This window comes from Etheostoma spectabile, chromosome 20 (assembly GCF_008692095.1).
Source record: "Etheostoma spectabile isolate EspeVRDwgs_2016 chromosome 20, UIUC_Espe_1.0, whole genome shotgun sequence".
NCBI classification, from domain to species: domain Eukaryota; kingdom Metazoa; phylum Chordata; class Actinopteri; order Perciformes; family Percidae; genus Etheostoma; species Etheostoma spectabile.
Window position 1 is genome coordinate 6,563,532 of NC_045752.1, and position 12,977 is coordinate 6,576,508.

Consider the following 12,977-nt stretch of genomic DNA (forward strand, 5'->3'; position numbering starts at 1 on the left):
ATAGATAGATAGATAGATAGATAGATACTTTATTGATCCCCAAAGGGAAATGTAGTGTCCCAGTAGTTTAGAGACATTACACACAACATGTTCACACATCATAAACAGGCTGAAAAATGACAAATCCACATGAATAATATGGTCAATTAAAGAAAAGATACTAAATCAAAAATTTTAAAAAATCCACATGAATGTTCTAAGAGATGTATAGACGCTTGCAGTGACAGGGCAGGGATTGACCCTGAAATTCAGAATGAATGGTAAGGTAAAGTGCTCTATGAGAGTGTAGGTAGTGCAAATAAGTCCAATAGTGCAAGGCTAAAGTCTAGAGACCAGCATTAAATATGGACAATATAAGAGAATAATGTAGACATAGTAGCCTAATATAAAAAACTACAGCAATGCAAGGATAACGTTTTCAAAAAAGAAACAAAACATTAAATATTGGCAATATAAAGGAATAAAGTAGACAGTAGGATAGACACAAATCAACAGTCATGGTGGATAATGGTTTATAATAGCTCTATAATAGGCTACGTTAACGTTGTGTAATATTTGAACAAAATCCTTGAAATATTTAACCACCAAAATTCGTAAACCTCAGAGCTCAACTGTTGATTTAAGTTATTCTTAAGGGAAAATAAGAAACCGATGTTGCTTTCTGAAATACAGCATTGATGTTTGCCTTATGGTCCCAGAAAAGTAACGTTAAACTGTGACTACGCCACACTATTGGCGATGCGGCCACTTGCTTAGAAAAATAAAATCACATTTATGAGAAAGGGAAGAAATAACCGCACACCTCTGAGGTTTCACCATAGTGGGTGTCTTTTTTCATTTTGACGGACAAGAACAAACAAGAAAACATGGAGGAGGTGCGTGTTGCACCATGCGGGGCTCTCCAAAAAAGAAAAGACGTTTTCACACGTCCCTCGTCTGGAACTTTGAAGCACTGACAGACGAACACGCCCATTCCGTCAGTTAGGGTACTTTAAAGCTGCTGAGGCAGTCAGTGTTCACTTGGTGAGAGAACAAGCAGTCTGGTGAGTCACAACAAGCCTACATTTTATTTGGTTTCTTTAAAAAATAGAAACATAAAATAAACTGTAGAGTAATACTTTCCTTTGATTTGAAGTAAATAAATACCTCAGAGATTATATTAATTATCTCCATCTGAGACAGCTTGAGGATATTTTCATGAAAACCTATCTTCATGGAGTAGCATACATTTTCTGCTGCGAATGTGCGATAGACAGATAGACAGACAGATAGATAGATAGATAGATAGATAGATTAGGGGGCTGTAAACAATTTTTTCATAAAATTAATTGATTTAAGCATGCAATAACCTCATGAGGAACTAAGTGAGTGTTGTGTACGCCTGTCTATAGAACAGCTGTTTCTGTGCTTTTCTGAGATTGTTATCCAACTAATTCAGAAAAACATGGCAAATTAAATCAAGCCTGTTTTCAACTGTGAAGCTGATTTGGACATAATGAGACAGCCTTTAAACTCACAAGTGAGCTAGGACCTGATTTTTAACAAATCATTAATAAATTAGAAGCCACCCCTGGGAGGACTTACTTTTAATCATTTTCTGCTACTAATTACCTGTTTAGTTTTTGTTGAAAAAACTAATGGACAAAATAATAGAAATGTCAGTAGAACGCAATACAAGTCAACTGCACCACATACTACAGCCTCCAAATTATAAAGAAGGTGGCACACACACACACACACACACACACACACACACACACACAGAGAACCAGCAGAATGGTTTACGCTGATGTTGATGTGTTGATGTGTTTTTGTCTCCCACAGACAGAAATGCTGGCCTCAACTACAGAACAAGTTGCCGTAACAGGGACCTCTGGTCTGGTATCTTCAGCCAGTAATGGCTCAATCTTCCTTGACTCTGAGTTTCGTTACATCCTTCTCCCGGTTGTCTATGGCATCATCTTCATCCTGGGCCTCTTCGCTAACCTCTATGTGCTGTTTGTGCTGCGCTGCCTCCGTGAAGCCAAGGCCATGGGCGAAATCCGCATCTACATGACAAACTTGACCATCGCTGATCTCCTTTTTGTCTGTGCCCTTCCCTTCTGGATTGACTATTACAGTCGGCATGGCAACTGGGTCTACACAGACTTCATGTGCCGGCTGACTGGTTCGTTGTTCTTCATCAACACCTACGGCTCCATCCTCTTCCTCGGGGCCATCAGCGTCAACCGATACTGGGCAGTCACCCGGCCCCTGGATGCAGCCTCCTCAAACCACAGACGTCGTGGGATCATCGTGTGCATTGTCATCTGGGTATTTACCGTGGCAATGGCTACCCAATCTCTGATATCTCCAGGGACCAACACTTATGATAACAACTTCATTCACTGTTTTGAGGGGTACCAGGATAGAACTGCTCTCCAGAAAAAAATACTGGCTGCCACTCACTTCGCAATAATTGGAATGTTTTTGGTTGTCTTTTTCCTGGTCGTGATGTGTAATTTCCTTATTGCTCGAGCGTTACTTTCTCAAAATCCTCCTCAGTCAGAGTTCCGGTCTGAAACGATTATATCGAGGAAGTCCAACAGGACCATGTCCTCCTCAACTAAAAGGCCCAGGGGTGTGAAACGGAGAGCTCTGCAGATGTTGTTAGCAGTGGTGGGAGTGTTTGTTGTGTGTTTCTTGCCCCACCATATCATTCAAGGCTTCTGGACACTGGCAGTGTTGCAGATCACACAGGGCTGGGGCCACGTAGACTGGGACCAGAAGACTCTTCAGGCACTGAACGACGCTCATCAGCTCACTTTGGTTCTTATGGCCCTCAACTGCATTTTGGATCCTGTAGTTTACTATTTCGCCACAAGGAAGTTTAGAAGGTTCATCACGGCCCAATTTAAAAAGGTAGTCAGGGGAGAGGGGTGCTCCCAGACGCTCACCTCACAGCTCTCCATGGAAAGCAGGAACAACTGCCAGAGACTCAATAGTGAGCCCCAACAGCCGGAAAAGGAATGATTTGAACATTTGCAATATTTGTAAAAAAATGTAAATATATATTACTTCTGATTCAATATTAGAGGACATGCAGTGTTTTGTTTTTGTTTTTACACCACCAAAACTATGAGCAGATTTTCCTGGTAATGTCATTTAGTGTTGGTGACTCCACACCCTCTCACACACATTATCTTGACATTTATTGCCCTCATGCTCTTTGAGGTGCATTCAGAATTGCACACGTTATCCGGTTCTTCCTGTGTGACGTACAAGCTGAAAAGCAGATGTTTCGAAAGACCGGACACATTATTTCAATCCTCCCGCAGGTGTTGTTCTGCACAAAGTAGGGCACTAAACGCAATAGAGAAGTCACATCTATATACAGAGCCGAGTCATCTCTTCGGGTGTTAAGGGGGGGAGATTATCCATAGATTATACACAAAATTTAGTAGGTGTCCTCGTCACACATGACACATGATAATTTGGTATTGCGAAATGAGGGAAACAGTAATGCTTGAGCTCTGTTTCCTCTCTGGCATCCAATATTGTGACATAGCATGTCTCATGGTAAAAATCCCATGATTCACGTAATGTGACAAAGAAACCCAATACCTTTTGATATTCACCCCTCTACTGTGTTTTACACAATATACTGTGAGATTACTTGCTGTTTCATGACAGATGTATGAAGCATTTTTATTAAGTAGAACACTTTTCATTATCTTGTATGGTACTCAAAAGTGTGTTTAATGTTATTTTTGAATCTTCCAAAGGAAACAATACTGGTTTAACTCCATACAGCCAATTTTTGTAATTACAATTTTATTTGTCTTTCATTTGCTCTATTGTGATGACCAAAGTAAATTAAAAAGTCAGTTTCTGACAAAGCTGTGATATGTCTATCAATCCGTGTACACAAAAAAGAAAAAGAAAACAGCAAACTACAGGTTTCATTAACATGCACTAACACAGAGAAGGAAGTTTGGTGGGAACATATTACCTAGCTATAACTATAGATCTGCAGGTTTTACCACATTCAAATTGTTTAATTGTGTGTTGTTTTGTGAAATTAGATTTAATCAAACATGGTCAAATGTAATGCTAAGCTCTATTTGCAGATAATCTGCTGCTAAACAAAATGCTCTTTTTGTCTCCATGAATGTTCATGACAGACTTGAGTACACATTATCCACAGAAACAGTGGTGGGGTCCAGATCACAGTAGGCTTGGCTGGTGTAATTCATGTACACATCTCCGTCATTTTCAATCTGTGGCAAACCTCCCCTGGTGTGTAGAAAAATGTGAGCAGACCGTTATTATATACAACCTTCTAACTCAGCTGGATATATATATATATATATATATATATATATATATATATATATATAGTCCTATGGAAACTTACTTTGATGACTTTTCAGGTCCAGGAAAACCTTTAAGAAAACCAAGAAATTAAAATCATCTACAGAACATTTGCTTAAAATTGAACCCAACAGGAAATGTTCTATTGTGTTCTCTACCTTTAGCTGCAGTCTTGATGGTCGGTGTGGCACCAACTCTTTGCCAGCCCAGCCAAAAAAGAATAGCAAAGTTGATGCTCAAGGCCAGGAGAGAAAGGACAAAGGCAGCTATTCCCAACTGCTCACCGACTGAGACACAGCAAGAATTATGAGAGAAAGGCTTTAGTATATTAGCATACTGCAGATCAATTGATATCTGTAACAAGAAATCTCAGAACGATGCAAAAAGCAATTTAAAAACAGTGGTGCCATTGTGTCATTTGTCTACCAAAGGGCACTGACAAATTTTCACTGACATTTTCAACTGTAAACATTTCCAATATCACAATTCTTTACCAACAAATTATCAACTGATCATTGGGGCCACTTGGGAGTAGTGTAAACCCACTGTAAACAAAACAGTGATTTATGTTTACCTATGAAGTCTATTTTGTGAACATGTTGCCTGAACATGAAATTTGCCTATTTACAACTATCCTTTAAGAAAGGTTACACTACTATCCCGAATTTGTTGACTTGACTAGAAATTTACGTGGAAACCCGTTGCCTTAAACCGTCACAAGGTGAAACTTAACAGGCCAAGTTGTATAGCACAGAGCAGTAAGTTGATGCAGTAGACAAATCAAGTTAACATAAGTAATCATTACTAAACTATTTCTTTCTGGAGTCATGTTGTTTGAAATAAGCATGTTAAGTTAAAGCTTAAGTGTGTATATTTTTTAATATTAATGAATGTCAGTTACATTCTAGCCATTAGGCTACTTATCAATGCTAAAGACTATGGCTTTTCCTTTGTGGCAGTATAGCTTTAAGATTAATGTAACTTCTAAATCACTAGCTGCTAAATGCTCGACAATGTGCTAGGTTTTTAGAGCCCTTTTGCCAAATACAGCTTGCCAGAAACAGCTATGAGAGCAGTGAGAAAGAACCAAAACAGCCAAGTTGGAAGCTGGACAGCTAAACCGTGAGATGAAAGACACAATGAAGCTCCTTAGAGCTGAGGGAAACGCCAGTGTTAAAACAGACAACCAACCTGTTGCATTCACGGAGATGATATAGACAGTGTGGGTAGAGCTCACCATGCTCATCTGAGTGAAATTACTCTTGCCACGGCACCTGTAAAGCCCGCTCTGCTCCGGTTTGGTGAGGGTCATCATATCCCTATCTGTTCCCACATCTTGCCAAGTCTGATTTTCCATGCGTTGCCAGGACCACATGAAAGACACTGGGATGGTGAAAGCCCTGCAGTGCAGGTCGACTTTCTGACCTGCTGCAACTGGGTAGTCTGGTGTGGCCACCAGCTGCAGAGGAGATAGCTTTTCTGGGGAGAAAGGAGGGTGGGGTGGAGGGTGAGGTGAACATTTAATAGTTTAAGAATAACATACTTTTTTCAGCCACATTAGTGGCATTGTTCTAGAGTTGGCAATGTCTGCTTGTTGTTTGGTCTCTGCACCACATTGGTCCAGACTGAAATGTCTCAGAAACCATTGGATGGATTGCCATGAATGTTTGTACCAGACAGTAATGTTCCCCAGAGGATGAGTCCTGGTGACTTTGGTGACTAGCTCCATTATCGCGTCAAAATTTTGCTTTGTTTCTTATCAAATAACAGCTCAATGACTGCCATTCCCATCAGACTCATATGTGTTTAGTGATTGTTGTTAGCATACTGCCTTGATTCCAGAAGTAAAAGTCTCATTAAATCTTTCCATAGACATGAGCTCGTCTACAGCTTGGATCTGCATGAAACTCTTCAGGTCAAATCATCAATGCAAAAGCAGAAGCCTGTGTTCATGAAAACGTTAGGTTGATGTAAACTAAGACTCCAAAGTAGCTTAAAATTCAGTTCCATGTGCCACCAATGGCGTGTGGAAGTTAAAGATTGTGCTGTTAAGAAAACTGAAAACACAATCTGCAGCTTTCAATTAATTTACTTTTAAATTCTGGGTCAATTGCGGGTAAATTCAGCTACTACGTATGGCATTGTGTGTTATTCAAAACTGTAACAACTAAGCGTTTTAAATTTATATGCACTCTGATTTACGCTTCTGACCTGCCTTATCTCTATGGCAATAGTGGCTGAGGCTCATGGGTATTAGTGTTAAGCCTGTAAAATTAAGTATTAGACATGATTTCTAAGAAACTAAATCCTTAAATTAACTAACATTAACATTTAGCTTTAAATACTACTGTGTCTATTAGTGTACATCCTTACAGAGCTACCAGCATGGCTAAAGACACTTAATCTTGTTTTCAGTCATTTCATTTGATTGGAATTACTGAAAAATGTAATTCTGCATCACCTTCTCCAGCTGTAGTTTTAGAAATGTTCGTTGAAGAAACATAGGTTGTAGGCCATGTAGTTGCGGATTTCACTGTAAATACAAGAAGCACAAATAAAGGTTGACAGTAGATCTGAAACCTGTACCCTGGATTCTGTTATTATAAACACTAATGAAAATGCCCTTACCTTTTCTCTTACACAAAAAGAACAGGAGAAAAAAGCTTAGCCGCATGTTGTTTTGAGATGAACAAAGAGCAAATGCAACACTCACTTCAGGCAAACAGGTACAAGAATGAATCAAATGTTATAATTGAAACACAGGTGAGAATGGAGGAAGTACGAGATGGGAAACTGAAAGAAAGGGAAGTTGCAAGTTCCTTTTATTTTTTACAAATATTCTGCAAAACAAATAATAAGAAAATAAATAATGAAAAAGCACTCTCCTATTTTGCATACACGGCAAGTAGCAGAATGCAATGTATTCACCTCCAATACCTTGTTGTTGGAAGAAGCAAGTTACACAGGAAGCAGAGAGGAAAGTCAAAATAGGATAAAGGAAAAACTATTATACATAAAATCATAGAACCTTAGCTTAACCAAACCAAAGGATAAGAGTAAATAAATACTAATGCACAAATGAGCATGAAGCGAATCATAATTAAACCCAATCTCACCCTTGATAGCCCCCAGTTTGTAAAAATTAAAATGTGTCAATCACTTCATGAAAAACAGTTACCCAGGCTCCGAAGTTTTTATATTTTTTATTTGAGAGCTGGCGGGCAACTCTTGGTTTTAAACATTTCATATCTGCGATGGTGGTCACCTTCAGGCTCAGGCTGAGATGACAGCTAAGATTGTTGCTGTTGGACAGTTTAACACCAGACCTCTCACCTGAGGCAAATGCTCACTGGCTGCCAGAGCATATGGAGAGCAGGTTAGGAGAAGCAGGTGGATTAATGTGGTTTTGCAAAAAGCACAGAAAGTAAAGTTTGTAATTCATGGTTTAGTTGTATTGAATTCCATAATATTGTTCAGTGTTCTTGTTACACTCATACAACCATATGGCCACTTGTTTTCATCAATTGAGAGAACAGTGTGTATTTCTTGAAAGCTCACCCAAACCTTAACCATAACCACTACACGTTGAACCACAACCAAACCATCACCATTAAATTGTGTGTAGTTCAAACCACGATCAACTCCATGTGTCAACACCAAAGTAAAGGTTGTCCCCAGATGGGTGGTTGATCAAATAGTCACCATGCAAACAGCTTTTTGTACACACAATTCGCATGGTATCTTGATTCAATTCTTAACTTCTCATGCTGATAACTACCTATGTTTATGATGATACACTTTTGCACAAACAAAGTTGACACTACAGTTACACCCGTGAAATGCAGGAAGTGCTTTCTCTTGCATCATAAAACTGTTACTGAAATGTACAAACAGCTTCTGTTTCTCACCACAGAACAAAACCCTCTAGGTAGATAGGTAACAGCTCTATAACATCAAGGGGTCAAATACATATTCAAAACTTTTACAGAAGTAGAAGTAGCACTAGAAACTTGTACATCATTAAACAACAAATCAAAATTTAAGCTGCAAGCTGTGATGACGGCCCCCCGCACCTCCCCCCATGTTGGCGGTGCTGTCGGGAAGCCGGTCAAGTGGGCCGTGCATTTATGCAACTGTCGGACACGGTGCCAGTCAGACTGTATTTCCTGCGTGGAGTCTGTGGTATTGGAAATTATGTATTGCAAATATTGAACCAGGTCCTGTGTCCATAAGTGTCTAAAACAAATGGTTTGTGCGGGGGCATGGCAAAAGTTTAGGGGGCAAAGTAAACTGTCACTGTTAAAAATGATCTCTGTGCTGAGTGCTACAAATGTAAGATTGGACAATGCAAAGTAGTTACAAACCACATCCTTTTTCCTTTGCCGAGAGACGTTGGGGGTGCTTGGGCCACAATGATGCAACATAAAGGGTCAAATGTGATGTACCAAAATGAAAATACTGAGCAAACTGAATTTGACCTGTGTGCAGTGGGCCTACTGTAATGTGTAGGCCACTGTCAGGAGCAGCTTCACAGCGTTCTAATAGTGTAACCCTATCATTTATTAATCATGAGCATGTTTTCTTTGAGTTGAAGCGCATTTTACAATCCTATTGAGTCAGCATTAGTTAGTACTTATAGTAGCCCTGTTACGCCAACAGCAAGAGCGACAACAAGCTGAAGGTTGGAGAAAGCGAGGTAGAGGAGGTAGAGAGCTTCACGTATCTGGGTGCAAACGTCACTAAGGATGGTGGAGGCACAGCGGATGTCAAGAAAAGAGTGGCACTGGCAAGCGAGCAGTTCAAAAAGCTATCAAACATATGGCAAGCCAGAGATATCAGCAGGAAGAGCAAAAACTCCCTTTTCAAGAGCTTGGTCCTTTCGGTTCTGCTTTATGGATGCGAGACCTGGAACTAACCAAGGGAGAGGAGAAGAGCTAGACATCTTCCAGACCAATGCTTACGGAAGATTTTCAAGATTCAATGCAACAACACGTCTCCAACAAGTCAGTTCTTGAGATGCAGAAGCAAAGAAAATCAGTGAGGGTGAGGAGACGGAGATAACTGGATCGCCATGTCTGAGGAAAGACAAACGGACACTGTGCTTGGCCCTCGGGGACACCTGAAGAAGAAGGAAAGAGGCCGCCCAAACAACTTGGCGGCGAATGGTGAACTGGAACGTAACGGTGCAGGCTGGAACACGTGGACACGCGCGACGTGCAGCTGCAAACCGAACCCAGTTGAGGAGTGATGTCCAAGCCTTGTGTGCCTCCTGGCACGGAGAGAATTAACCTTAACCTTAACCTATAGTAGCCAAGGTTTAGGCTACAGCTTCAAACAATGATTCTTCTTTGTTGTTCAACAGCGCAAATCAGAATTAACGTCAGAAAACAAAGAAACAAAAAACAACTTGGTTTCATTTCCACATTGTCACTGTGAAATTTGCAATAGATACAATGACGAAAGGGTTGGAAAAAAGCACAAAAGTCACATTGCTAAAATGGTATTCCGACTTAATTTTTTCAAAGCAACACCAAATTTAAAAAAATTAATTGTTTTGAGAAATTGGGATATTTTTAGAAGGGGAACATATCTACACCCCTATTTCCTGAAATGTTTTTTTCTTTTGATCTAAAAGAAAGAGAGAGAAAGATGGTGTTATATAGTGTTTCTAAACATACCCTGTGCCTATCTGTGACTTCCTCTTAATAAAGTTGCACATACCAGTGAAGACAGAGGAACCTCTCTCTCTCTCTCTTTCTCTCTCTCTCTCTCTCTCTCTCTCTTGCCTTCTGTTTCTTCCTCATCAGAGAGCCACTGAGGTCGCAATTCAGCTGCAGCAGGCATCTTAGAGCTCTCTCTCTAAAAGAAAGATAGATGATGATAGCATATAATTATCTAGAACTGCCCTCGTGTGTGTGTGTGATGCATGCATGTGTGTGTCTTTTGCCCAAGTCATTATTCTTCATTATTCCTCTATTATTCATTATTCTGCCTATACCCCTGGCTACAGTTATGCCTGTAGCCAGACACCACTGTGGCCCTCCTGCCAATAGATGACATTGAAATAATGGGATGAAGTCTGTGTGATGTGTGCATGTGCATATACACATGTAATATTGTTGCATTGTTTACATTTGTTTTTATCGACTTGGACAAATGCAAATTGCATAATTAGTGTTACATTTTATTGACTACCTGTGTCTACCTATGAATATTATCTGTTTGATCTCTAGGGAGAAACATCTGCCATGTGACTAACGAAGCTGATTTGGGAACAGATAATGAATATTGGGAATCCGTGGTAAGGGTGGGGAAATGTGGTGAGGAAAAAGCAGTTCTAACAGTCATCATCTGTCAGTTTTCCTTTGATAAATAATGTCAAGAGTAGAGTACCATCCACAATACCATCAGGCTGTTGTGCACTCCCGGTAAGCAAAGAGAACATAAAAATGAATGGGGAAAAAGAAAGTTAATAACTGAGGAGGGTATTGAGCACTCCAAAAGCAAAGAAAATCACACCATGCATGAACATTTCACAAAATAAAAAAATCAATACAGAAAAATAAACAGCTTAAATTTAATTATAGATCAGTTTGGTCCATGCATATAGTAGATGTCTGACATACTTTTACTACATTTTGTGCAAAGATCCAGTGAATGAAATTTGAGGTTTGATGGAGGATTTATTTAAAGTAACAGGAGTAATGTCTGTTACACAGCCATATCGGAACTTTCTTAACGTTAGCTAAGCTAAAGCTGTAGCAGCACCCCATAGTGTGGCTGCATTTTATTAATTATGGATTCAACTTGTAATTGGCAGGTTCTTTGAAGAGAGTCTTATTTCTTTTTAAAAGAGTCTCACTTTAAACACCATGCTTTCAACCTGAAATATCATATTTCCTTTGGCCACTTGGAGGCAGCGGAAACAAACTGGGAACACATTGAGAAATCTTCACCTTTTAAGAACGGTTCAGGTTAGCATGACGAACTTGTTAACGAACAATTGGCTACGCATCCAGAAGTTACGGAGCAATATTAGCATACATTTGAAACCGTGTTTCTGGCCAACTGATGAATGTAAGTCCAATAGCCTATGTAGTCTCTTAAAGTTCGGTTTTTGTTTTTACGAACTCCTGAGAGAAATATCTGGCCATTTAGCGTTAGCTGCTAAATTATTAACCGTCTGCCGTAAGGTGCTGAGCAGGTAGCATACAGTGTGTTTTTGGAGCATTTCTTTAGCTGAAAATGATGCCATGAGAGTCATGATAGTGAGCCAAACATTAAAGTTGTGGGGCAGGTAGCTTGACAAACTGGCTAGCTTGTTCGACCTCTTTCACGTTGTAGGCTACATTGTTATCACATTTGACACATTGTACTTAGGCAAAAATATCGGTTATGGACGATTTTAATGTAAATACAGACTTAGTGAGGCTGCAAAGCTTAAAGTTTGCAAATTTGCAACAGTTACAAAGAGATAAGGACACTTTGGTGACGTTTCAGTCATCCTTAAAGGTGTATTTTGTCATACAGAACAGGTAAAAGTGTGAAAAGTACAAGCTTTGTGCGTTTAAGGGTGGATTTTCTGCAGCTACAGGCCCTAAATGTGTTTTATTCTGAGTGTGCGCTTTAACTGAGCAAATAATCAACCACTGGGTGGTGCTCAGCACTCACAGTTTCCATCCCTTTCTATATTTTGAGACATCAAAGCCTCAGATAGTACAGTAGCCTTCCTTTCAGGCTTCTTCCCTGTGATCCCCAACCATCAGTCTGCAATTTTAGTTGCTAGATGATGCTGCTTGATATGGATGACTGCCTATAAATCCCATATCTAAGTTGTGAAACTAAGGAGAAATCCATCAGGCAGGTTTTCCAGTGCAATGAAAGATTGTAAAGTGTCACTTAATTGCAGGGATATTGAATGTATTTAAATTTGTCCAACACAACAAGCATTTTGGTTTTAATGATAAATTGCGCCAGATATCATTCAAATCTTGATTACAGTTTTCTTCTTTAATTTTAGATTATATGTATAAAAAAAATAATTCTATGTTTATGAGAAGACTGTTCTCTGGTTTATAGGTTAATTTCCTTCAAATGTATGCATGCTCTTGTCTGCAACATAACCACACAAATTGCCTTCAGTGTGACTGTCTCTGGCTCTGGGGACTTTTTAGTTCACACTTGAATTGTTGTGTCCCTCTCTCTTGTGCTTCCAGTTTCTCTGTGTGTTCTGAACATTATCTCTGCGGGGGGTTACTGTCACTTTGTTACAGAGGAAAATACATTACCATGTTGTTGAGTGGAGAAAGCATGAAATCCAGTCAGAGATTTCCTCTTGGAGACAATTGCTCCTAATGGCCCAAATGAAATATGATGGCATTTTGTGTGTCTTTGTGTGTGTATGCATGTGAGTAAGCAAAGAGATGGAGGAGTGCACTCACCCCTGTAACATTTTTTGATGGATAACTTTTTTCTCTCCTCTCGTCACACGTTGGTTGTCACGGTGATGACGAGTGGCTTTCTTCGGCTTTTGTGGCAGGCGGTGGGATGTGACAGTCTTACGGGCAGCTGCCAGCATGCGTCTCATTGCTCTTTCTCCTACAGACTCCCCTCCACTGCCTCTA

At 39.8% G+C, this 12,977-nt stretch overlaps 2 protein-coding genes and 1 long non-coding RNA gene across 3 annotated transcripts in view; 2 read left to right on the forward strand and 1 right to left on the reverse strand.

Moving 5' to 3' along the window:
• Positions 1 to 970: 970 nt before the first annotated feature.
• Positions 971 to 3,763, forward strand: ptafr (platelet-activating factor receptor). The gene is made up of 2 exons (XM_032501074.1): positions 971 to 1,043; positions 1,825 to 3,763. Exon 2 carries the CDS (start codon positions 1,831 to 1,833, stop codon positions 3,010 to 3,012), a length of 1,182 nt encoding a protein of 393 aa, XP_032356965.1. The 5' UTR covers positions 971 to 1,043; positions 1,825 to 1,830; the 3' UTR covers positions 3,013 to 3,763.
• On the reverse strand, positions 3,639 to 7,458 carry LOC116670504 (uncharacterized). The gene is made up of 6 exons (XM_032501076.1): positions 6,982 to 7,458; positions 6,815 to 6,886; positions 5,545 to 5,832; positions 4,512 to 4,640; positions 4,397 to 4,424; positions 3,639 to 4,275 (listed from the first exon to the last, which is right to left on the reverse strand). The coding sequence occupies exons 1-6, from the start codon at positions 7,025 to 7,027 to the stop codon at positions 4,155 to 4,157; spliced, it is 684 nt and encodes a 227-aa protein (XP_032356967.1). The 5' UTR covers positions 7,028 to 7,458; the 3' UTR covers positions 3,639 to 4,154.
• Positions 7,459 to 11,380: 3,922 nt separating this feature from the next.
• Positions 11,381 to 12,977, forward strand: part of LOC116670509 (uncharacterized) — a 44,580-nt gene continuing 42,983 nt past the window's right edge. Inside the window, exon 1 of the long non-coding RNA XR_004327046.1 lies at positions 11,381 to 11,430. This is a non-coding gene — a long non-coding RNA (uncharacterized LOC116670509). The remainder of the gene's footprint in view (positions 11,431 to 12,977) is intronic.

Coding starts and splice junctions, on each gene's coding strand:
- LOC116670504 (XM_032501076.1), bottom strand. CDS start 7,027: ATGCGGCTAAGCTTTTTTCTCCTGTTCTTTTTGTGTAAGAGAAAAG. Junction 6,887..6,981: donor CTTTTTGTGTAAGAGAAAAG/GTAAGGGCATTT, acceptor TTGTATTTACAG/TGAAATCCGCAACTACATGG. Junction 5,833..6,814: donor TAAAACTACAGCTGGAGAAG/GTGATGCAGAAT, acceptor CTTTCTCCCCAG/AAAAGCTATCTCCTCTGCAG.
- ptafr (XM_032501074.1), top strand. CDS start 1,831: ATGCTGGCCTCAACTACAGAACAAGTTGCCGTAACAGGGACCTCTGGT.